The 24,435-nt window shown below is 47.9% G+C and overlaps 1 protein-coding gene across 12 annotated transcripts in view; it reads right to left on the bottom strand.

Moving 5' to 3' along the window:
- Positions 1–24,435, bottom strand: part of SLC16A12 (solute carrier family 16 member 12) — a 105,269-nt gene that overhangs the window by 12,259 nt on the left and 68,575 nt on the right. For 11 of the 12 annotated variants that reach the window (XM_060205640.1, XM_060203677.1, XM_060204789.1 and 8 more), the window contains exons 2-4: positions 18,296–18,528; positions 15,539–15,642; positions 1,740–1,883 (exon numbers count right to left, since the gene is read on the bottom strand). In XM_060205640.1, coding sequence (XP_060061623.1) covers positions 1,740–1,883; positions 15,539–15,642; positions 18,296–18,462 — 415 coding nt within the window. In that variant the 5' untranslated portion in view covers positions 18,463–18,528. The remainder of the gene's footprint in view (positions 1–1,739; positions 1,884–15,538; positions 15,643–18,295; positions 18,529–24,435) is intronic. The other variant, XM_060173206.1, reaches the window with a different exon arrangement.

Here is a 24,435-nt window from a genome sequence, read left to right on the forward strand (position 1 = left end):
GACAGCATATATGACCTAGGCAAACTTATAGAGCATATATGATCTAGACAAACTTAGACAGCATAAATGACCTAGGCAAACTCCATGGTATTTTCCACACAACTGGCTGATGTGATGCCAGCTCTACACGTGAGAGCGGCACTTACACTCGTCACCTAAAAGGCAGCAGAAAGCCTCTTAGAGATTTTCTGTCTCTTTTCCTTGTAAATTGAGAAAATCTGAAGGACTCTGCACCTGGGGTGCATGGCACCTAAGATATGAAGGAAGAGGAAGAGCTACCTTCAGCTCCAGTTCCTCTGCAGTGAGGGGTGACCAGTGACCCCAGTTGGCTGGGTCCACGATGTCCCAGAATTGAGACCAGGAGGGTCCTGGGTGAGCGAGGGGGACTGGAGATCCTGACAGCAGGCCCTTGGGGTGCATGGAGCAGACCTTCTGTGAGCTGCAGACTTACATGCCCACTATCACACCATGTCTAGGGGGCTGGAAACCCTGACAGAAGGCCCTTGGGGTGCATGGAGCAGACCTTCTGTGAGCTGCGGACTTACATGCCACTATCACGCCATGTCTAGGGGGGCTGGAGACCCTGACAGCAGGCCCTTGGGGTGCATGGAGCAGACCTTCTGTGAGCTGCAGACTTACATGCCCACTATCACGCCATGTCTAGGGGGGCTGGAGACCCTGACAGCAGGCCCTTGGGGTGCATGGAGCAGACCTTCCGTGAGCTGCAGACTTACATGCCCACTATCACGCCATGTCTAGGGGCTGGAGACCCTGACAGCAGGCCCTTGGGGAGCATGGAGCAGACCTTCTGTGAGCTGCAGACTTACATGCCACTATCACGCTATGTCTTTTCCTGGGCCTGACTGTGCCACCCTGAGGCAGTACCCAGTTAGTGCTGCCCTCCAGGCCCGTCTGAGAGGCAGGACACACTACGACTCCAAGTCACCTTGACCCTTTACTTGTTTGTTTTTTTTCTTTATTATTTTTCTTTATTTATTATTGGATAGTGACAGAAATGGAAAGGGGAGGGGAGATAGAGAAGGAGAGAGAGAGAGACGCCTGCAGCCCTGCTTTACCACTCCTGGAGCTTTCCCCCTGCAGGTGGAGACCGGGGCTTGAACCTGAGTCCTTGTGCACTGTCATGTGAGCGCTTACCCAGGTGTGCCACTGCCTGACCCCGACCTCTTACTTGTGACTGATGAAATACACAGATGTTGCTTCTCTCTATAGAGAGTCCATTCTGACTCTCTAAAGCATAACATTAAGGGAGGATTTGTAGAATTAAGAACACTCACAATATGGGGTTTTATTTTATATTTTTCAATGTTTAACCCTTCCCCAAATTTATTAAACAATGATATTTACTAAAAGAACAGACAGAGCAACTCAAGTTAATTAACTACAGATAGCACGTTACTGTCTTAGCAACGATACTGGGAGACTGAGCACTGGTGGAAATTTATGATGCTAATATCTGGTTTCTGAGAACAGAATTTCAGCCACTGCTTCCAGAGGGGAAGCCAACAGCCATCTGCAGGGTGTGATGGAGCTCAAATGGCCGTGTACTTGAATTGGAGAAGTGCACTAATCTCTTCTCTAGCCCTTTCATTTACAGGTGGACAGGCATAGCAGCTCTGCTATTACCTAAAAACTAGGGCTTATGAATCACTGCTCTGCTGCTGTAGTGACAACGTCAGAAAGAAGGGGTGAAGACAGACAAGGGGCGGCCAGGCCCTTACCTGTCAGAACTCCCAGCGTGAGGTAGAGGTGGTTCAGACTGGTGGCCAGCGAGCCCAGGATGAAGCCAGTAGATGCCAGCAAGCCGCCCAGCATGATTCCCACTTGGCAGGACAGGTGGTTACTGACAATGCTCCCAAGCGGAGCTTGAAAAGCAACAACACACAGGTCAAGAGACAAGCCCTGAGGGCACCGTAAAGATAGAGGTGAGAGAGCAGCCTCTCTTGCCCTGAGTCCACTCCACCCCTACAGACAGCCGCTGAGGACAGAGGACATGACTTGTCCATGGCCACATGGACGACAAACAGAGCTGGGATTCAGGTGTCTCACAGCTTGCATTTTGATGCTTATCCTCTCTCTCTCTCTCTCTCTCTCTCTCTCCCTCTCTCTCCCCTTAATGTTGATTTACAAAATTCAAGATTACAGGTATAACTCCACACCATCCCCACCACTAGTGTTCTGCATCTCCATTCTCTCCATTGAAAACTGCAATAGTTCTCCCAAGGTCTCACCATCTTCAGATAGAGACAAAGCGTCAGAGAAAGACAGAGATCACAGCATCAAACTACCCCTCAAAGCAGTGGGGCAGTGCTCAAACCTGGGTCTCCCACAGGACTGATCAAAGCAGTGCACTATGCACGTGAGCTATTTCTCGGACCCACCTGTGCCTCTGTTGCTATCACAACACCAGGACTAGGAGGTATTTTAAATTTTTGTGGTTCCAGGAAATCAATGCAGGGCCCCATGTATGATACAGCTGCATAGACTCCTGGCTCATTTTAAGTTCGTTTCCCCCCTTGGGGTGTAGGGGGTGAGTAAGAGGAGAAAGAGGGAAAAGGGAGTAGACAGAAAGGAGAGACCCTGCAATACCCTTCTGCCGTCCATAGAGCTCCCGTTACTGAGTGGTGTCAGGACTTGAGCCCAGGGCCCCATGCACTGCAGGGCACGTGCTCAGTAAGCATGTCATCCCCCCACCTCAAAGTGCTCTATAAACGGTAAGCTCCTCACTGAAACTGCATGTCACCTGCACAACAATACATCTTACAGGCTTAATTCACTACCACCACCACCACCATCAGCCTCAGTATTATTACTTTACTGCGGCACTGCTCGGCTCAGCCTCAGTATTATTACTTTACTACGGCTCTGCTCAGCTCAGCCTCAGTATTATTACTTTACTATGGCCATGCTCAGTTCAGCCTCAGTATTATTACTTTATTACGGCCCTGCTCAGTTCAGTCTCAGTATTATATTACTTTACTGAGGCTCTGCTCAGTTCAGCCTGAGTATTATTACTTTACTGCGGCCCTGCTCAACTCAGACTCAGTATTATTACTTTACTATGGCCCTGCTCAGTTCAGCCTCAGTATTATTACTTTACTACGACACTGCTCGGCTCAGTCTCAGTATTATTACTTTACTGCGGCCCTGCTCAGTTCAGCCTCAGTATTATTACTTTACTACGGCCCTGCTCAGTTCAGCCTCAGTATTACTACTTTACTGCGGCTCTCCTCAGTTCAGCCTGAGTATTATTACTTTACTGCGGCCCTGCTCAGCTCAGCCTCAGTATTATTACTTTACTATGGCCCTGCTCAGTTCAGCCTCAGTATTATTACTTTACTATGGCCCTGCTCAGTTCAGTCTCAGTATTATTACTTTGCTACGGCCCTGCTCAGTTCAGCCTCAGTATTATTACTTTGCTACGGCCCTGCTCGGCTCAGTCTCAGTATTATTACTTTACTACGGCCCTGCTCAGTTCAGCCTCAGTATTATTACTTTACTACGGCTCTGCTCAGTTCAGTCTCAGTATTATTACTTTACTGAGGCTCTGCTCAGTTCAGCCTGAGTATTATTACTTTACTACGGCCCTGCTCAGTTCAGCCTCAGTATTACTACTTTACTGCGGCTCTCCTCAGTTCAGCCTGAGTATTATTACTTTACTGCGGCCCTGCTCAGCTCAGCCTCAGTATTATTACTTTACTATGGCCCTACTCAGTTCAGCTTCAGTATTATTACTTTACTACGACACTGCTCGGCTCAGTCTCAGTATTATTACTTTACTGCGGCCCTGCTCAGTTCAGCCTCAGTATTATTACTTTACTACGGCCCTGCTCAGTTCAGCCTCAGTATTATTACTTTGCTACGGCCCTGCTCGGCTCAGTCTCAGTATTATTACTTTACTGCGGCCCTGCTCAGCTCAGCCTCAGTATTATTACTTTACTATGGCCCTGCTCAGTTCAGCCTCAGTATTATTACTTTACTATGGCCCTGCTCAGTTCAGCCTCAGTATTATTACTTTGCTACGGTCCTGCTCGGCTCAGTCTCAGTATTATTACTTTACTACGGCCCTGCTCAGTTCAGCCTCAGTATTATTACTTTACTACGGCTCTGCTCAGTTCAGTCTCAGTATTATTACTTTACTGCGGCCCTGCTCAGCTCAGCCTCAGTATTACTACTTTACTATGGCTCTGCTCCGTTCTGGCTTACGGTAGTGCCTGGAATTGAACATTGGAACCGCAAGCATGGAAATCCTTTTGCATAAACATTGTGCTATCTCTTTGCTCCCATTCAGGTTTATCAGTCATTCACCAGTAGAGTGGTTATGATACTCTCTACAGGGTAGAGAGGACAGTGGGCAGCCTGTGTAACCAGTACTGGTACACAGGAAAAGTCCAAGGAAGGAGACTGGCTTTGCTTTCAGATTTGGGGAAAACCAAAAGTCTGAGATTTCTGTGGATCAGAAAGCAAGGCCTAGAAAATGTCGGAAAATGCTTCATGTTGAAAATGACATTTTGATCAGCTTCATTCTCTTGTGGTTTAACAATGTCATAACTAAAGCTAGAAAAGATCAAAGGAGGGGCTGGGAGGTGGCACACCTGGCTGAGTGCACATGTTACGGTGCGCAAGGACCCAGGTTCAAGCCCCCGGTCCCCACCTGCAGGGGGAAAGCTTTGCAAGCGGTGAAGCAGGGCTGCAGGTGTCTCTCTGTCTCTCTCCCTCTCTATTGCCCCTTCCTCTCTCAATTTCTGGCTGTCTATATCCAATAAATAAATAAAAATAATTAAAAAATAAATAAAAGATCAAAGGAAAACTGAAGTTCAGGGAATATGACATGCCCAAGATTGCTAAGAAATATAGCCAGGACACCTGACCTTGAGGGCAAGGCTGTTTCACTCTGCGATGGCTCCTTGGGTGGCCCAGACTGGTGAAGGGGTGAGAGGTAAGGAAACATGAGTTTCATCCTAGGGACAGTTCATACTGACACCTACTAGCAACCTCAGCAGAGCCAGCATGTCCACACACAAACTCTGCACTGGTCAAGCTGAAGTTGGGTCTGTCCAAGGCACATGACGGGACCAGGCATGAGTCCCTAGCTATTTAAACAGTGGTTGGTGTGGGGGAAGGTCGGTCAGTGGCCCACCCAGTTAAACACATATAGTACCAAGTGTACGGACCTGCACAAGGACCCAGGTTCAAGCCCCCGGCTCCCCATCTGCAGAGGGAAAACTTCACAAGTGGGGGAGCAGGGCCGCAGGCATCTCTCTATCTCTCTCCCTCCCTATCTTCTCCTCCTCTCTCCTTTCTCTGTCCTGTGCAATAAAATGGAAACAGTAGCCACAGAGTAGTGGATTCATAGTGCTGACACTGAGCCCCAGCAATAACCCTGGGGGCAAAACAAATGAATAAAATACAAATAATAATAAATATGACAGTGGTTGGCTCTGCTGATAGTAACGAGAAATCTGCTGGAAATGTATCTCACTCCCCAGGCTGCTGCTGTCATCACTGGAAAGTGGGACAAAGAGTGTTCATTTCTGTTCCTCACAGGGCGAGTGTGCTCCCGATGGCTGTAGAGGAGAGTCTGCAGCCTCTGGCCCGGGCTCTGAGCTCAGCCTGTGCTGCCAGGTGTGCAAGGAGGCAGGTGGTGGTTGGGTCCAGCAGGTCCCAAGTCCTTCAGCATCTAACATGATCCTGCTCCAGCTCCAGGTCTCAGACAGTCATCATGACCTTGTTGGTCACTGGAGCTGTTCAGTCCTCTTCTGGGGAGTAACGATACCTCCAAAGGAGGGGTGCGCTCGGTGCGCCCATGCAGAGGCTGTGACTGACCATGTGACTCTGACAACCAGCTGATCACCTCAAGGGCTAAGAAAAGGCAGGTAGAAAGCCCACATATTTATGATTTGGAACCCTTAAGACTTCCAGTGGAGGAGAGTACTTCTCATGAGAGTACTTGGCCTCCTCATGACACTTGCTCTAGGAAATGCTCTCAGATTCCTCCCCAGCCAGGAATCCCACGTTCCAGCATGAATCATCTGACTCCTGAATATGTACATGAATTGGTGCCTGCAGTGAAAGGGCGTTTACAAGTTATTAAATTACAAAGCATTTCCCTGCTGACACCAAGATTGCAGCTGAAGAGACTACTATTTTCTAAGATATTTGGGAACAATCTAAATAAAGAAGATAAAATTAGTCTAACTTGCAAACAGGTACTTCAGGCTCAGAAACTCAAGCTACTAATTGAAATTTTAAAAGATTAAAATCTCAAAATTTGTTTTCTTGTACTGATGCTGAGGAATTATTCTGATGCAGTCTCCGCCCCCAGGTTTTACCACGCCCCGTGAAATCCTAGCAGTGCCCCCTTCAACCAATCCTGGACCCACACATCACCCCTGGTTGTCGCCCAATAAAAGCCCCCTCACCCCCCCCCGCTCTCTCTGGGCTCTCGGCTCCCCCCTCTCTCTCTCTTGGTTCCTTCGGCTCTCTCTCAGATTTCTCTCCCTTCTCTTGCCCTGTGGTCAGGTAGTGGGGACGGTAGTGGGGACGGCCATTGTCGGCTGACTCCACGTGGCCTGAGCCACCCCCCATCCTGTAATAAAGATTTGTGTACCCCACTTGCTCTGGACTTCCTCTCTCTTCTCCTCGGTGCAGCCCGACACCTGACCACAACAACAACATCTGGCGCCCATCGTGTTCCGCACCCATGACCCGCTGGGTGGCCCAGCCTGAGGTCCCCGAAAGCCACCCAGACACAGGTAAGCGGCATCCGCCCACCTCTGTGGCCCCGCGTTCCCCTCCACCATGGGAATTTTTTCGTTTTATGAGGAGGTGTCCCAGTCATTATCTCCTTCTCTCCTGGGACAGATTCGCGCTCTCAGAGACGGTTTAATTTTCGATACACCGTGGGTTCTCATAGCTATAATCATGACTTACAAGATATGTACAACATGGTCTGCCTTGAGGATACATGACCTTGAGGTGGAGATACACGAGTTAAATCATATGTGCTTAAGATTTAGACGCCCTAAGCGATCAGCAGTTAGACCCAAAGCTCCCGTTCCCACCGACACGCACATGTGTTTGGAGGCTCCTCCTTTGACCCCGCCCCCAGCTGATTCTGTCAGCCTGGTTCCAGTATCCGGCTCTCTAAGCCTGCCTTCTGTTGACCCTGTGGTTCTGGTCCCTGCTTCCCTAAATCCTCCCCCTGCTGATACGTCATCATTAAGAGACCTAGTGGCTGAGATATGAGAGTTAAAGGATATTTTTTTAGCATTTAAGGACCTTAAACTATGTGCAGTCCGCCCCGAGAGCTCCGTCCCTGTAGATATGTGTTCAGTTTCCCCTGAGGCCACTACAGCAGTTTCCATGGCACTTTCACTTCTGTAGCTCCCTCTCCTGCACCATCGAACCAAATCCACACCTTCCTGGTAAACGTGGCCCCCTCTAAACAAAACCCTCAGTCATGGCAGCCATACACCTCTAAAGAGTTTGGACAACTCAGACAAGCAGTAAGGGAGGACGGATTTCACGCGCCATGGACTAAGTCCATTTTAAGGAGTTTTTACCAGCATCTTAACACCCCCCCAGGACTGGAAAGACCTGGCTCGTGCTGCACTCCCAGACCCACTCTATCTTCAGTGGAAAGCGGGCTTCCGTGATGAGTGCTCTAGACAGTCGCAGGAAAATAGTAACAAACAGGTAGAATGGAATTCTGATGCTTTGTTTGGAGCAGGAGCTTATGAATCTGGAGCTCAGCAGGCAGAAGCCAGGTTTCCAACCGGTTATTTTGAACAGGTACACATCTGCACAACACAAGCATGGGAAAGGATGACCCCAACCAATGTAGATTCGTCAGTTCCCATTAACTCTCTTCACCAAGGCACTGATGAATCATTAGCGAGCTTCATCTCAAGGGTGAAGACAAGCTTAGAGAGAAAGGTTTATAATGCTGACTTCCGCTCACTACTTCTGTGCTCTATTGTCTGGGAAGGCATGATACCACAATTCCGTCAGGCATGATGCAATCTTAAACACCTACACCCAGATAATTGGATTTTAGCGACACATGAACTTACATTAGGCAATTATGGGGCATCCGCTACGACACAGGTTTATGCAGTTACCCCACGTAATCAAAACGGGACCTGCTTTCAGTGCAGTTGCCAAGGACATTGGCATAACCAATGTCCTGATAAGCTGTGACCACGCCTCCAGTCATGGAAGCCCTGCCTCCAGTTAGAGCAACCTCGCCTTCAGTTAGGGAGCCAGAAGCCACGTACAGTGTGTCCTAGATGCCGTAAAGGGTTTCACTGGAAGAGAGATTGTTGGTCAAATTTTCACAAAGATGGCACGCCCCTGAATGGTACAAATTTGGGGCCTGAGATTTTGTGGACCACTCCTGTTTTAGAACACAGTTACCCTTCTATGACAGTAAAGATTGGCAATATTCCTTTTAAATTTTTGATTGACACAGGGGCAGAAAAGACGATTTTCAGGCAAGAAGAGGTTCCCCAAGATTGGGAACTTCTCCCTGGACCCAGTATACATGGAATAGGAGGGGTGACCCCATCATTTCACACACAAGATTCGCTCGTGTGGGAAGACCCAGAAGGCTCTACCGGACACTTCCGCCCTTTGGTAGCTGATATCAGCACCAACCTACTGGGCAGGGATCTTCTGGAATGTCTTGATGTTAGGATATCCACAGATGCCTCTGCAGAGTGTAACACTCGCTCCCACGAGACCAGATCTAATCAGCACCCCCAATACTAAATGCCACTGTTTGTAGCCAAACACCCCGCTTAAGCTGGCTTTCTAATGAGCCTGTCTGGGTGCAACAGTGGCCTTTACCTAGGGATAAGCTAGAAATTTTAAAAGAGCTCGTCCGAGAGCAGTTGTCCTTGGGACACATTCGTCATTCTCGAAACCCATGGAATACTCCTGTCTTTGTGATTAAAAAGCACTCGGGAAAATGGCGCCTCCTTCAAGATCTCCGTGTGGTAAATAAAACCATGCAGGTCTGGGGCTCCCCCCAAAGGGGTTTGCCTCTTGCTTCTGCAATTCCCACAGGAATTCCAATCATAGCTATTGATATACAAGATTGTTTTTTCTCTATTCCCTTGCATCCACAAGATTGTAAACGTTTTGCCTTCTCTGTTCCGTCTATTTTTTTTTTAATATTTTATTTTATTATTTTTTTTTATTTATTTATTCCCTTTTGTTGCCCTTGTTGTTTTATTGTTGTAGTTATTATTATTGTTGTCATCATTGTTGGATAGGACAGAGAGAAAGGGAGAGAGGAGGGGAAGACAGAGAGGGGGAGAGAAAGATAGACACCTGCAGACCTGCTTCACCGCCTGTGAAGTGACTCCCCTGCAGGTGGGGAGCCGGGGTTCGAACCGGGATCCTTATGCCGGTCCTTGTGCTTTGCGCCACCTGCGCTTAACCCGCTGCGCTACAGCCCGACTCCCTGTTCCGTCTATTAATAATGCCAGCCCTGCTGATAGATTTGAATGGGTGGTGCTACAATGGGTATGGCCAATAGTCCTACAGTTTGTCAGGAGGCTGTTAAATCTGCCCTTGTCCCATATAGTCATAAGGGCCTTCATGTTTTTCATTATACAGATGATATTTTAATATGGGGAAAATCAGATACAGATCTCTATGCCTTACGTGATTTTCTCATTCCTGCATTAAAGAAAAGTGGCCTTAATGTAGCTCCTGAGAAGATACAGCTAATTCCTCCAATATCTTTCTTAGGTTCAGAGATTTCTCTAACACAAATTCATCCCTTAAAACCTAATGTCACCTTTCCTTCTAACCTTACTCTTGCTTCCTTACAAAGTTTTCTAGGAAATTTAAATTGGCTTAGGGAGTATCTCTATCTGCCTACAAGCTGCCTCCAACCACTGTTTGACCTGTTGAAAGGAAACAAACAGCCCTCTTCAAAACGTATGTTAACTCCTGAGGCCTCCTCAACACTGGAAAGGGTTAACCAGGCCCTCCAGGACATGCACCTTGTTCGATTCTCCCCCTCCTCTCCGGTAAACCTTCTAATCTTCAACTCCACCCCCACAGTAGTAGGGGCACTGTGGCGAGACCATGGGGTTCTCGAGTGGCTTCACATGCCAGTAGGAGGAGCTCCAAGACTCCTCACTGAGATAGATGCGTTAGCATTCATGGTTCACCAAGGGAGAAATAGGTCTGTGCAGGTCTTAGGAAAAGAACCGGATTTAATTATTCTGCCCTTTTCTCTCACAGATACAGAGTGGCTCATACGCCATCATTCCCACTTTGCCATAAGCTTCGTGGGGTTTCCAGGACAAATAGATAACCATTTTCCTTCTAATAAATTGATAGCTTCTTTACCTCTTCTGCCTCTACTAGCACCTAAACTTTTCTCTCAGGATCCCATTCCCTCTGCTCCTACAATCTTTACTGATGGCGGAAAAAGGGGAGCTGCTGCCCTTATATATTACCCAGACAAACAATCTCCTAAACCTTTTTTTACTGAGTTTCCTGAGAATTCCCCTCAGTACAAAGAACTTTATGCTGTTTTCCTTGCATTAAAAGCTGTACCAGAATCCTTCAACCTTTTTTCTGACAGTGTGTACACTGTTAACTTACTTCCTTGGCTTGCTCGTTCTTATGTGAAAATTGATGACAACCCACTTTCCCCTCTCTTGATTCAAATCACCTCTATGCTCTCTTCTCGAACCCAACCACTGTATATTCAGCACCTTCATTCCCACAGCCCTCTTCCTGGTTCCCTGTCCGAAGGGAATGCCGCAGTTGACCGCCTTGCCTCCACAGGAACTTTCCCAGTCTCTGTCTCTGATCCTGCTAATTTTCACTCTCTAACCCATGTTAATCTTAAAGGCCTTCGAGCTCAATTTCCTGATGTTCCTGTACCACAGTTAAAACATATCCTCACTACATGCTCTTCTTGTGCAAGTCTCATAAAGACACCTGCTATCCAGACCCTTGGGGTTAACCCCCGAGGTTTAAAAGCTAATGCTATTTGGAAAATTGATGTCACCCACATACCAAACTTTGGCAAACAAAAATATGTGTTTGTCTCAATTGATACCTTTTCTAAATTTACAGCTCAGACAGGAGAAAGTGCTAAAAAAACTTAAAAGCCATATGCTCTCCTGTTTTGCTGTGATAGGTTTACCTCTTCAACTGAAAACTGACCGTGGACCGGTGTTTACCAGCAAACAATTTAAAGATTTTTGTTCCCTCTGGAACATTACTCATACCACAGACATTCCCTATAATCCACAGGGACAAGGCATTGTCGAGAGGGCCCATCAAGCCCTTAAGGCTCAATTAAATAAAATTAAAGGAGGAATGTACCCCCCGAACATCCAGCTAGCAAAAGCCTTAACTACGTTAAATCTCTTAATAGTTACAACAATTCGGACCTACCTCCTATCATTCTTCACTGGCAAACACCATCTACCCTCCCATCCATTAAGGTCAAATGGAGAGACCCACTTGATAAAATTTGGAAAGGGCCTGACCCACTATTGACCATGGAAAGGGGTTTCGCATGCGTTTTCCCTAGAAATTTCTCTAAACCTGTCTGGGTTCCCGCCCGCCATGTCCGACAATACCCGCAGGATGGCGCTGTTATCCCTGAAGAACAAGAAATACTACAAGAGGACCAGATGCAGGATACATCCCAGGACCTGTAATACGACATGGCAGTACCTACAAAATCTGGCTCACAGAGACCTCTCTCCTACCCTTTCCCTGAATGTCTTATGTTATAACTGGCCAAGTTGTGTTTTGTGAGTGAGTGTGTTGAATGACAAAAAAAATTTTTTTTTGCATGACCCATCTGCTCAGAGTACTCTAAAAGATAATTGGCTTTATATAAAAATGCTGGATGCAGCCAAAGTTTCTGGAGACATCCAGAAACATTCCAAAATTTTTGTTTTTCTCCCTCTTTTGATTTTTTTATATAGTTTTTGGTATATATGTAAGTGTTTAGTCTTAAACTGTGTGACTAATGACAGATATAAATTTGTTTTTAAAATGATATGTTTTTATAACAAAAGTTCTTTTTCCTCCAGTGTGTTATAACTAAATGTTTATGGGTATGTCTCAAGTTTGGTAACACTCAAAAGTGTAACCCTACAGCTACATTATTACCAGAAAAGGTAAAAATTAATTTTCTAAGGTAGCTAACTAAGGTAAAAGTCTAAATGTTTAACATGACTATACATTCCCAAAATTAAAATATATAAATTTTATATACAGGACACCCTGGGAGGGCCCCCAAAGGTGCCCTGTAAACTATCTTGTGGAAATTAATCCACAACAGATCTGGCATCAATCTGGCACTGTAAACGTTAAAATCATTGTCACGAAAATGCGTTAACTCTATAAGCAATTTGAGTCTGTTTAAAATACATATTTTAGCTAAAATTGGTCTCAAGATCCTGCAGTAGAGACTGCTACAGGAAGTCACATTAGAAGACCTTTAAATAAAATCATAAAGAGATTTAAACCAATTACAATCATCGAGGTATCAACTATAACAAACCTATAATTTGTTACAAGTTCAAATTAACCACAAGAAGCAGATTGTTTGTGTTTCTTTCACAGGAATCCCGGAAAAACCATCTGAACCCCTGCACACCCAGATGTCACCCACTAGATGGCACGACTACAGTGGCACACCCCCCGAAACCCTAGATGTCACTCAACGCGATCTGAAGAACCTGACACACAGACTCCAAGGACAGAACTTTCTTAATGCCTGCTCGCTGTTCCTGCTTCTGATTTGCCTGTCACGTGTTGACGGTTCCAGCTGGCTACCCACAGAAAAGCAGAATTCCAGCAGCTGACCTCCCTCATGCAGCGTCTCATCCCCTGCCAATTCTTCCCCTAGCCATCTACTTCGGACTGAGACTTGTATCGAACTTGCTGGCATACCCTATAGACATTTTACACAATTTTAAAGCAGCTTATTTCCCTTCACGCTGCTGGTTTTTTATAGACTGATCCTGAGTAGTTCATAGACTTTACAGACTGTTGCCTTGAGGACTATACAATGCCAAATAGCCCCTCTGTTTGGTGGGTCATGCCCTCCCGCCTCCCCCTCATTATGTACCCTCGTCCCTTCCCCCACCGCAAGCAGGGAATGTTCCTTTACACACCAATCCCTCCCTTCACACCACACTGGCTTTTACTACTCCCCTACTTGTCCCTTCTTGTTTTGTTATATCATTTAGGCTATGCCCAAATGGTTTCTGCTCCATGATAGTCTTTTACAGACTTTGTACATCTTATGCAATTACTAGGTAGAAAGATAGAAAAGATGTAGAGATATTGTGAAGAGATGGTTGAGCAGGCTGCGCTTAAACCTATGAGATGAGTCTCTCCAGGTAAGTCTCTCTCTCTAAAGAGGGGTTGAGCACAGGAGGACGCATAAATCTCACAAGGTTGGCAGCCATTTAAGCCTTCCCTCCTCCACAGAAAGTCCGACATCTTCCCACCTGAGCACGGCACTCTTTAATAACGTTTAAGCCTGCTCCATTCCATTTGTCTTTACTGTGTCCATTTAGATATAAAGGGAAAGGAGGAGATGACGCTGAGGAATTATTCTGATGCATTCTCCACCTCCAGGTTTTACCACGCCCTTCGAAATCCTAGCAGTGCCCCCTTCAACCAATCCTGCCCCCACACGTCACCCCTGGTTGTCGCCCAATAAAAGCCCCCCCACCCCCCACCCCACTCTCTCTGGGCTCTCGGCTCCCCCTCTCTCTCAGCTCCTTCGGCTCTCTCTCAGATCTCGCCCCCTTCTCTCGCCCTGTGGTCAGGTAGTGGGGACGGCCATTGTCAGCTGACTCCACATGGCCTGAGCCCCCCCCCCATCCTATAGTAAATATTTGTGTACCACACTTGCTCTGGACTTCCTCTCTCTTCTCCACGGTGCAGCCTGACACCTGACCACAACAACATTGTACTATACAAATAAAATGAAAGTTCTTTTTTCTTTTCATTTCTTTTTTAGAGAGATTTAGAGGGAGAGAGAGAGGAAGGGACCATGGTGCTGAAGCCTCCTTCAGTGCAATGTTTCTTTTCTAGAACACTCTATACCCCCTAAGCAGTGTTGCTGGGTAACTTGTATCTCATCCTGCACCACCCTCTCCGGTGCTGGTCCAAGAATGCAGATTTATTCATGAAAAATCACTGGATCCACAAGTCAATTCTGAGTCTTCTGGAAGGGGAACAAAATGAACGCAAAACTTCAGATGCATTGTATGAACATTGTCTCAATTGCAATGCCCATGTTCTCGGCACTCACTCCTTTATAAAGAGCATAGTGATGGCCCGGCTTGCTGAGTTCTCCAGTGACTATCCATATGACCAGAGAATGGGGGGTTGTGATATTTAGAAGAAAGAAGTCTGGGAAGCTGGGGCCAGAGCTGGGAATAGGACTAGAAAGCTGGATCTGGGCAGGCAGCTCACCAGCATGTTAGCTGTCAGGCTCGGGCAAAAATTACTAGAGCCATAGGCCCCTTAGAATATACTTAAAATTTGCTAAAGCTTCTTCCAACATCAAGACCCCAAATCTCATTTGCTCTATTCTTACCTTTAGGTTCCTGATTATCAAACAGTTTGTTCTGCTCTATATCTTAATGCTTTTTCAGCCAGCAAGTTGCAGATGATGCCATCCTGACCTCCCTGAGCAGACACCCCCACCATGTGTCCTGGAGCCTCCCCTCCCCAGAGCCCTGCCCCACTAGGGACAGACAGACACAGGATGGGGGTGTGGATCCACCTGCCAACACCCATGTCCAGCGGAGAAGCAATGACAGAAGCCAGAACTCCCACCTTCTGCTCCCCATAGAGAATTTGGGTCTTTCTGGGTCCATACTCCCAGAGGGATAAAGAATGGGAAAGCTATCAGGGGAGGGGATGGGATACAGAGTTCTGGTGGTGGGAATTGTGTGGAGTTGTACTCCTCTTATCCTATGGTTTTTGTCAGTGTTTCCCTTTTATAAATAAAAACTAAAAAAAAAAAAAAAGAATGTGGATCCATACTCCCAGAGGGATAAAGAATAGTGAAGCTTCCAATGGAGGGGGTGGGACAGGGAATCTGATGGTAGGAATTGTATGGAATTGTACCCCTCTTATCCCACAGTCTTGTTGATCATTACTAAATCACTAATAAAAAATTACAACAAAAAGAAGTCAAGCAATATAGGTAATAGTTATTTAGCACCCTGTCTGAATAGAAGCACCAAGAGGCAAGTGTCTTTCTGAACATACTAACTACCTGTTCCATTTGATACCCACCAAATCTAGGAATTCCAAGTGTAAGACTAATTACTGCATGAAGATTAGATCAATACTATATATATATATATTCTATACTAACTCTTATCACTGCCTTCCTATTTAGAAAAATCACGGGTAATCAAAGATAGTGGCAGTGGAGACCATTGCTATGTACAGTTCAAGACCAGCCAGTTATTGTTTATGCCCATTAAGTGATACTCACCACAGAGCATGGTCATACAGTCTACAATGGAGTGGATCCACGCTGTTTGTGCATAATCCTGAGAGAAGTGTGTCTGGAACTCCACAAAAAAAATCGAAATACATCTGGAAAACACAGGGCAGGCATTTTATACAGGAAATATGAATGTGGTTTTGAATCAGAGCTAAGGTTTTGTTTGAATCAGTTGTTCCCACCTCCACGGGTTCTGATCTGTCTTCAAGGGTCTGTTGCTGGACCGTATGGTATGTGGCAAGTCCCACTCATGCGTCACCAGCTTAAGGTAACCTGTTATCTTACCCCCTTTCTTGGGGCCACCTGGTGGTGCACCTGGCTGTCCCCTCCCCCTTGTCTCTAGTTGCTGGTTGGTGTTAATGTTAATGATGAAGTTAAAGAATAAAAAGAAGAGTTAAAAGGGGGGAGGATAAGGGGGAAGGGAGGGAAAGAGAAAATGAGAGAAGGGAGAGAGAGAAGGGAATGCAGGTTGTCTGGGTTAGACATGCCCAGTTTTATTCACATGTAACTTTTAAAAATTTTTTATTGGGGGAATTAATGGCTTGCAGTTGACAATAAAACACAGTAGTTTGTAAATGTGTAACATTTCTCATTTTTCCACATAACAATTCAGCCCCCACCTAGGTCCTCCTCTGCCACCATGTTCCAGGACCTGAACCCTCCCCCCCTCCCCAGAGTCTTTGACTTTGGTGCAGGACACCAACTCCTGTACAAGTTCTGCTGTGTGTTTTCCCTTCTGATCTTGTTTTTCAATTTCTGTCCCATATTCATCCTTCTCTTTCTGTTGTGTCTCTCTTAACATGACTCCTTCAAGCTCCATCCAAAATGAAGTGAAGGTGAAGTCACCTTTTTAATGGCTGAGTAGTATTCCATTGTGTATATTTACCACAGCTTTCTCAGCCACTCATCTGTTGTTGGACACCTGGATTGCTTCCAGGTTTGGCTATTACAGATTGTGCTGCTATGAACATAGGTGTACACAAATAATTTTGGATGGGTGTTGTGACTTTTATATCAGGTTGTCAGAAAAGTCATAATGCCTTTTTGCATAGGAAAAAAACATACCATGACTTTTCCCAACAGTTGCACAGAATCTGGCGTTCACAACCATGAAACTCAGTTTAACTCAGCTATCACCATTTTTTTCCCTTTGTCTGAGATGTGTTCTGTAAAAATGTTCTTCCATGCTATAGGGTGTCTTTGTTTTTGCTGTGTAGAAGCTTTTTAGTTTGATGTAGTCCTATTGGTACATTTTTACTTTTTTTTTCCCTTCACTGCTGGATTTGAACCCTTGAAGGCTTTTTTGAAGCATAGGTCATGAAGTGTCCTGCAATGTCTTCTATGTTTTTGATAGTTTCTGGCCTAATATCCAGTCCTTGATCCACTTGGAGTTGACTTTTGCGCATGGTGATACGTGATGGTTCATTTCCATCCACTTGCACGTTTCAATTCAATTTCCCCTTGATGGAATGGAGTTAAATTTGTATATGGCTCTGGGTAGATGGCCATGGTGCACTGTAATGTGTGTGCTCAGTCAGGTGTGCCACACCGCCTGGCCCCCTCTTGGCATCTATATTCAACAGGGATATTGCTACAGCTTTCTTTTTTTGTTGCTTCTCTGTCTACTTTGGGTACTAGTGTGGTGCTGGCTCCATAGAAGGTGTCAAAATCCTACTAACTGTGTCTTTGAACCTTTGGTTGGTAAGTGAAGTTCTGTGGGGCATTAGAACAAGCACATGGACAGAAGAGGTGCACAGAATTCTCATTACCATAAGTAAAATTTAAGGATTACACACATGCTTCTGAATGGCTTACATGAAACATGGGAAGCATTATGACCTCACTGCTTATTTATTCATAAAAAGAAAAAAATGGAACTTTTCAAATGATAAAGCATCATGATCTATGTCATGTGAATACAGACATGACCATAAAGAAAAGAAATTTTATTAGGAGCATATGTGCTTCTTACTCCAGAAGTTATCTTTGCATCTGACAGTTGGCAAGGAAGCTGAGTTCTCTGATTCTCATACTCAGTAGCTGAAAGTTTATATAAAGTTTCTTCATCTCTCACAGACTCCATTTCACCATCTATAAAGCAAGTATTTTGGTAACAGCAGCACAGTGAGAATGGATTACATTATGCTGCTGTAACCTACTGCTAACATCTTTCTTCAGGCTTGATAAGCTTGTTCCTAAGAATGTGGACACAAAACATCATCTAAGTGTCATCTGTTAGGAAATAACATTCTCACAGATACTTTCCCTCCAGGGTCCAACATGCTTGTGGTTTCTATTTTGCCCCTCTCCTATCAATTCCTTCTCTGGCTGTCGGAGCTGGCTGCTGACAATGTTTGGTATTCGGTAAAGACTTTTACCTGTGGGTGAGTTCATCTACTAAATCAGTGTAAGGAATGTCCCTTGAGCATCGTTGCCTAGCTGTTTAAAAAATAACTGTCACTTGGAAACTATGTGGTTTTGGACACATTACTCAGCCTCTGTGTGTGGTTAAGAGGATGAGATTATTTAATCAATAAAAAGTACTTGGAACAACACCAATAAGCACAGAGTAGCATTTGTAACAATAGCAACTATCTCCAAGAATGCAGCTGATGTTAAAAAGAGCTCCATGGCCCCTTAATACTCTAGACAGCTATTGCAATGAAGTTAATTTAGCTTCCCCCCCAAAAAAAAAAAAAAAAAAGCTAGACAACCCTACTAAATTAAGACTAAATCCCCACCTACCTGGTTACTGCCCGAGTGCAGATGGTGACCAGGAAGCAGCCGGCCACAATCATCCAGCCCCAGCCTCCGTCAGGAGGGGAGGTGGACCGAGCTCTCCTTCCTTTGGCCATGGTTCTGACTCCAAGTTCCTCCAGCCGCCCCACTAGGAGCTGTGGAGCTCTTGCCATTCAGTGGCTTTCTGCGTGCTCTCAAGATTGGCACAGAATGTACCTGGCATGGGGATCACGGGCCATCTGGAATCAAAAATGTAGACACACTTGGATTGTACAGCTCTGCTTACGGTTGGTTTCCTCGTGACAACAAGGGCTGGTATTTCCCACTTAGACACGACCACTTGCAGCTGTGAGTAGTGAACTAGGGGAAATACCACAGGTCTTCCTTGGTACTCACCCTTCTTTCTAATAATAGATATTTTCAAATGTTAGCCTAGGCCACAGGCTCCCAGTTTGACCTAAGTTTCTTTACGCCTTCCTGAAGGTAGGTGAGGGAATGTGCTTTCTTTCTTTATGTGTGTATTTTCTTTCTGTTTTTATTTGATGGGAAAGAGAGAAATTGAGAGAGGAGGGGGAATAGTGCAGCAGCTCTGTTCCACCACTCATGAAATCCCCTGTGCAGGTGAGCACAGATGAGCACAGGTGGGCACAGGTGGGCACAGATGAGCACAGGTGGGCGCAGGTGGGCACAGGCGAGCACAGGTGGGCACAGGTGGGCACAGGTGGGCACAGGTGAGCACAGGCGGGCACAGGTGGGCATAGGCGAGCACAGGTGGGCACAGGTGAGCACAGGCGAGCACAGGTGGGCAAAGGTGAGCACAGGCGAGCACAGGTGGGCACAGGTGAGCACCCATGGGCACAGGTGGGCACAGGAGAGCACAGGTGAGCACAGGTGGGCACAGGCGAGCACATGTGGGCACAGGCAAGCACAGGTGAGTACAGGTGAGCGCAGGCGAGCACAGGTGGGCACAGGCAGGCACAGGTGAGCACAGGTGGGCACAGGCAAGCACAGGTGAGCACAGGCGAGCACAGGCGGGCATAGGTGAGCACAGGTGAGCACAGGTGGGCACAGGTGGGCACAGGCGGGCATAGGTGAGCACAGGTGAGCACAGGCGAGCACAAGTGAGCACAGGTGAGCACAGGCAGGCATAGGTGAGCACAGGTGAGCACAGGCGAGCACAGGTGAGCACAGGCAAGCACAGGCGGGCACAGGTGGGCACAGGTGAGCACAGGTGGGCACAGGCAAGCACAGGTGAGCACAGGCGAGCACAGGTGAGCACAGGTGGGCACAGGCGAACACAGGTGAGCACAGGTGAGCACAGGGGGGCACAGGTGAGCACAGGCAAGCACAGGCGAGCACAGGTGGGCACAGGTGAGCACAGGCGGGAACACGCAAGCACAGGTGGGCACAGGCGAGCACAGGCAGGCATAGGTGAGCACAGGTGAGCACAGGTGAGCACAGGTGAGCACAGGCGAGCACAGGTGAGCACAGGCGGGCACAGACGAGCACAGGCGGGCACAGACAAGCACAGGCGGGCACAGGCGAGCACAGGCGGGTATAGGTGAGCACAGGCGAGCACAGGTGAGCACAAGTGAGCACAGGTGGGCACAGGCGAGCACAGGTGGGCACAGGTGGGCACAGGCGGGCATAGGTGAGCACAGGTGAGCACAGGCGAGCACAAGTGAGCACAGGCGAGCACAGGCAGGCATAGGTGAGCACAGGTGAGCACAGGCGAGCACAGGTGAGCACAGGCAAGCACAGGCGGGCACAGGTGGCACAGGTGGGCACAGGTGAGCACAGGTGGGCACAGGCAAGCACAGGTGAGCACAGGCGAGCACAGGTGAGCACAGGTGGGCACAGGCGAACACAGGTGAGCACAGGTGAGCACAGGGGGGCACAGGTGAGCACAGGCAAGCACAGGCGAGCACAGGTGGGCACAGGTGAGCACAGGCGGGAACACGCAAGCACAGGTGGGCACAGGCGAGCACAGGCAGGCATAGGTGAGCACAGGTGAGCACAGGTGAGCACAGGCGAGCACAGGTGAGCACAGGCGGGCACAGACGAGCACAGGCGGGCACAGACAAGCACAGGCGGGCACAGGCGAGCACAGGCGGGTATAGGTGAGCACAGGCGAGCACAGGTGAGCACAAGTGAGCACAGGTGGGCACAGGCGAGCACAGGTGGGCACAGGTGAGCACAGGCGGGCATGGGTGAGCACAGGCGAGCACAGGTGAGCACAGGTGAGCAGAGGCGAGCACAGGTGAGCACAGGCGAGCACAGGTGAGCACAGGTGAGCACAGACGAGCACAGGTGGGCACAGGTGAGCACAGGCGGGAACAGGCAAGCACAGGTGGGCACAGGCGAGCACAGGCGGGCATAGGTGAGCACAGGTGAGCACAGGCGAGCACAGATGGGCACAGGCAAGCACAGGAGAGTACAGGCGGGCACAGGTGAGCACAGGTGGGCACAGGCAAGCACAGGTGGGCACAGGTGAGCACAGGCGGGCATAGGTGAGCACAGGCGAGCACAGGTGAGCACAGGTGAGCAGAGGCGAGCACAGGTGAGCACAGGTGAGCACAGGCGAGCACAGGTGAGCCCAGGTGAGCACAGACGAGCACAGGTGGGCACAGGCGAGCACAGGTGGGCACAGGCGAGCACAGGTGAGCACAGGCGAGCACAGGTGGGCACAGGTGGGCACAGGCGAGCACAGGTGAGCACAGGCGAGCACAGGTGAGCAGCACAGGTGGGCACAGGTGAGCACAGGTGAGCACAGGTGGGCACAGGCGAGCACAGGTGGGCACAGGCGAGCACAGGTGAGCACAGGCGAGCACAGGTGAGCACAGGTGGGCACAGGCGAGCACAGGTGAGCACAGGCGAGCACAGGCGAGCACAGGTGGGCACAGGCGAGCACAGGTGAGCACAGGCGAGCACAGGTGGGCACAGGCGAGCACAGGTGGGCACAGGTGAGCACAGATGGGCACAGGCAAGCACAGGAGAGTACAGGCGGGCACAGGTGAGCAGCACAGGTGGGCACAGGTGAGCACAAGTGAGCAAGCTGAGTCTGATAGACTTTTGTCTCTTGGCTCATCTCTATGGAGAGAGGCTAACAAGAGAGGTGTCTTTTCAGACCTCCATCCGTGAAGATGGGGGGAGCTTCCCTAAGCTCTACCAAACTTCCACATAATCCCACAACCCTCCACACTGGAACACGGGTCTAGAGATAAGATGGCTTCAGCCACACAAACCAGCACATCGCCTGGGGGCCTGGCAGAGCCACAGGACAGAAAAGCCCAAGCCCACAGCTGACTCCACAGGGAAAGGGCCACCCCTCCACCTCTAGCTTCACTGCAACAGGAAAGACAAGGAAACCTCAATTACTTGAGTCTCCATATTCTGCAGTCCTTCCACTATAACAGCACAGACAGTGTCCTGATCTGTTGGGCAGTACGCCAGCTTCTCCCTACTTAACATTGCGGTCTATTTACATAACCACTGTTACCTGAGAACCGCCCTGCCTGCAGGACACTGGTTTAATCTCATGGGTTCGCACTCTCTTTTTGCTCCACCCTCTCTACATCACATCCTGTTTCCACCCTACTTGGCGAATATAAATACAGCTGCTCTTCTGATTAAACACACATGGGATTGCCTTCCAGCTCCGAGAGTCCCAGAGTCTCTCTCCTGAGACACTAGCCCGGCACGAGTTCCTGATCCCCCTCCCACGCAGCAGCCTAGATGGGCTCCCGTTGAGTTCTCTCCAACCCAGAGAGCACATGCTCGGGAAGAAGCCCCCTCAGGCTCTCCCAGCACTGATTGTCACTGAGCTAGTCTAACAGTGACTCCTTGCCCATCTCTGACTACAGGGTGTTGTGATCTTCAAAGAGAATGGCAGGTGAATGAAACTGAAGTGGAGCTCAGAAGCTAGTACATCCTAACTCAATATAATGGAGTAAGGAGTCAGACTGGTGGGAAATGGAGTATTTCTCAGCACTTCATGTTATAACTGTCCATTTGTCTCCTGGTCTTACAACAGAGCAGTGTTGAATGTAAAAAGAAAAAGCATTGAAAGCCCCATTAAAATCACAGGCCAGTATTGATCTGATCTCTACATGGAAAGACTCCTTGAGGTATAAAGTATATAATGAACCAATAGAGAAAAAGTATTGGTTTACCCACGTTAAAACTCAACATTTCTTGCATTATTGTTGTCAGGATTTCACTGTTTCAGGCCAACTTTCTCAGATAGAAAAATAAAAAAGGAAGGGAGAATGAGAGAGAGGGAGAGAGGGAGGGAAAGAGAGAGGGAGAGAGAGAGAGAGAGACAGAGACCATAGCACCAACACTTCCCCCAGTGTGGAGGAAGCCACACTCAAGCCTGGGTGACAACCCTGACAAAACCAGCACCTCCCAGGTGAACTGTCTTGCCAGCCCTCCAACTGAAGGATTCCATACACTGAAGGATGTGATCAAATAAGCCCAAAAGGCCAACCATAAAACCAAGAATACCCGGCATGGTTCAAAGAAGTAATAGGCTCAACGAGAATCCATTCAACTACCAACCTTTGCTGAGTACCATCTATATGCTCGGCACTATTTCTGGGCACGGGGGCTCCATGGGCACACAGCACACCAGATTCAGGTCTGGGCAGACTCTGATGTACCCTTCCACTGGTCCAGCCTTCATTGTTTGATATGGATGCACCCGTGACATGCTGCCAGCCAAGATGGGGCACAGGGGAGCAGGATGTGACTGTGAGAGAAATCCTGCAGGTGAGACTCAGTCTTACAACCTGCCAATCTCATCAGCCTCCAGGATGCAGACAGGCATGCGGCAAGCTGGCTACCAGGAGGGCACACGCAGGGACCCATGACAGACTGCTGGGACTGAAGCCCCCAGATCACAGCTCTCAGGCGACAACAGCGAGGAAAGGAACTTTGCAGCATCACAAGTGAGCCTGCAAGTAGGCTTTTCTCTAGGTTCAATAGAAAACTTAGACCCTGTGACTGAAGCCTTGTTAGACCTGGCCCCAGGCTCCAGCTAAGTGTTGCCTGCATTCTGGCCCCATGGAAATTGAGATAAAATAGCCCACAAAGTGTTCCTTGGCATGGTTTCTAATTATAGTTAGGGTGATTTTTTTAAGGGGATAAATTAGAGTTTTGACAGAGGCTTTTTCCATTGGGTTAGGGGAGTCACCCAAGTGCTGGCACATTTTTTGACGAAGATGTTTTAAGAAATAGCAGTGAAATGAAACATAATTCCAAATGTGGCAAAGCATTTGCAGCACCTAGTAAACTAGAGAAACTGATCTGATTCAAAGGCAGAGTATAAATACATGGAAAGAAAAGAAGAACTGGGGAGTCCAGCGGTAGCGCAGCGGGTTAAGCGCACGTGGCACAAATCACAAGGACCCCAGTCCCAACCCCCGGCTCCCCACCTGCAGGGGAGTCGCTTCACAGGCGGTGAAGCAGGTCTGCAGGTGTCTGTCTTTCTCTCCCCTCTCTGTCTTCCCCTCCTCTCTCCATTTCTCTCTGTCCTGTCCCACAATGATGACATCAACAACAACAATAATAACTACAACAACAATAAAAACAAGGGAAACAAAAAGGAAAATAAATAATTATTTTTTAAAAAGAACTGCACTAGTATAGGTGGCAAACCTATTGGTTTAGAGAAAAACCACAATTATTGTTTGAAATTATAATATTGCTAACCAGTGGCCTAGGGACCGAGTAGCAGCCGAAACACCAGTGTCTGGGCTGAGTGAAAGCGCCACAGAGCTGCTGTGCATGGAGGCCGTGTGGGCCCTGCTGCAGCGTGTGCTGGACCACTGTCTATGAGCAGCTCTGTAGGAATTCAGCCCTTGGGGGTCGGGCGGCGGCGCAGCGGGTTAAGCGCAGGTTTGTCAGGATCCCGGTTCAAGCCCTGGATCCCCACCTGCAAAGGAGTCGCTTCACAGGCAGTGAAGCAGGTCTGCAGGTGTCTGTCTTTCTCTCCCCCCTCTCTCTGTCTTCCCCTCCTCTCTCCATTTCTCTCTGTCCTATCCAACAACAATGACAACATCAACAATAATAACTACAACAACAAAAAAATAATAATAAGGGCAACAGAAAGGGAATAAATAAATAAATATTTTAAAAAAAAGAAA

This window comes from Erinaceus europaeus, chromosome 1 (genome assembly GCF_950295315.1).
Source record: "Erinaceus europaeus chromosome 1, mEriEur2.1, whole genome shotgun sequence".
Lineage (NCBI taxonomy): Eukaryota > Metazoa > Chordata > Mammalia > Eulipotyphla > Erinaceidae > Erinaceus > Erinaceus europaeus.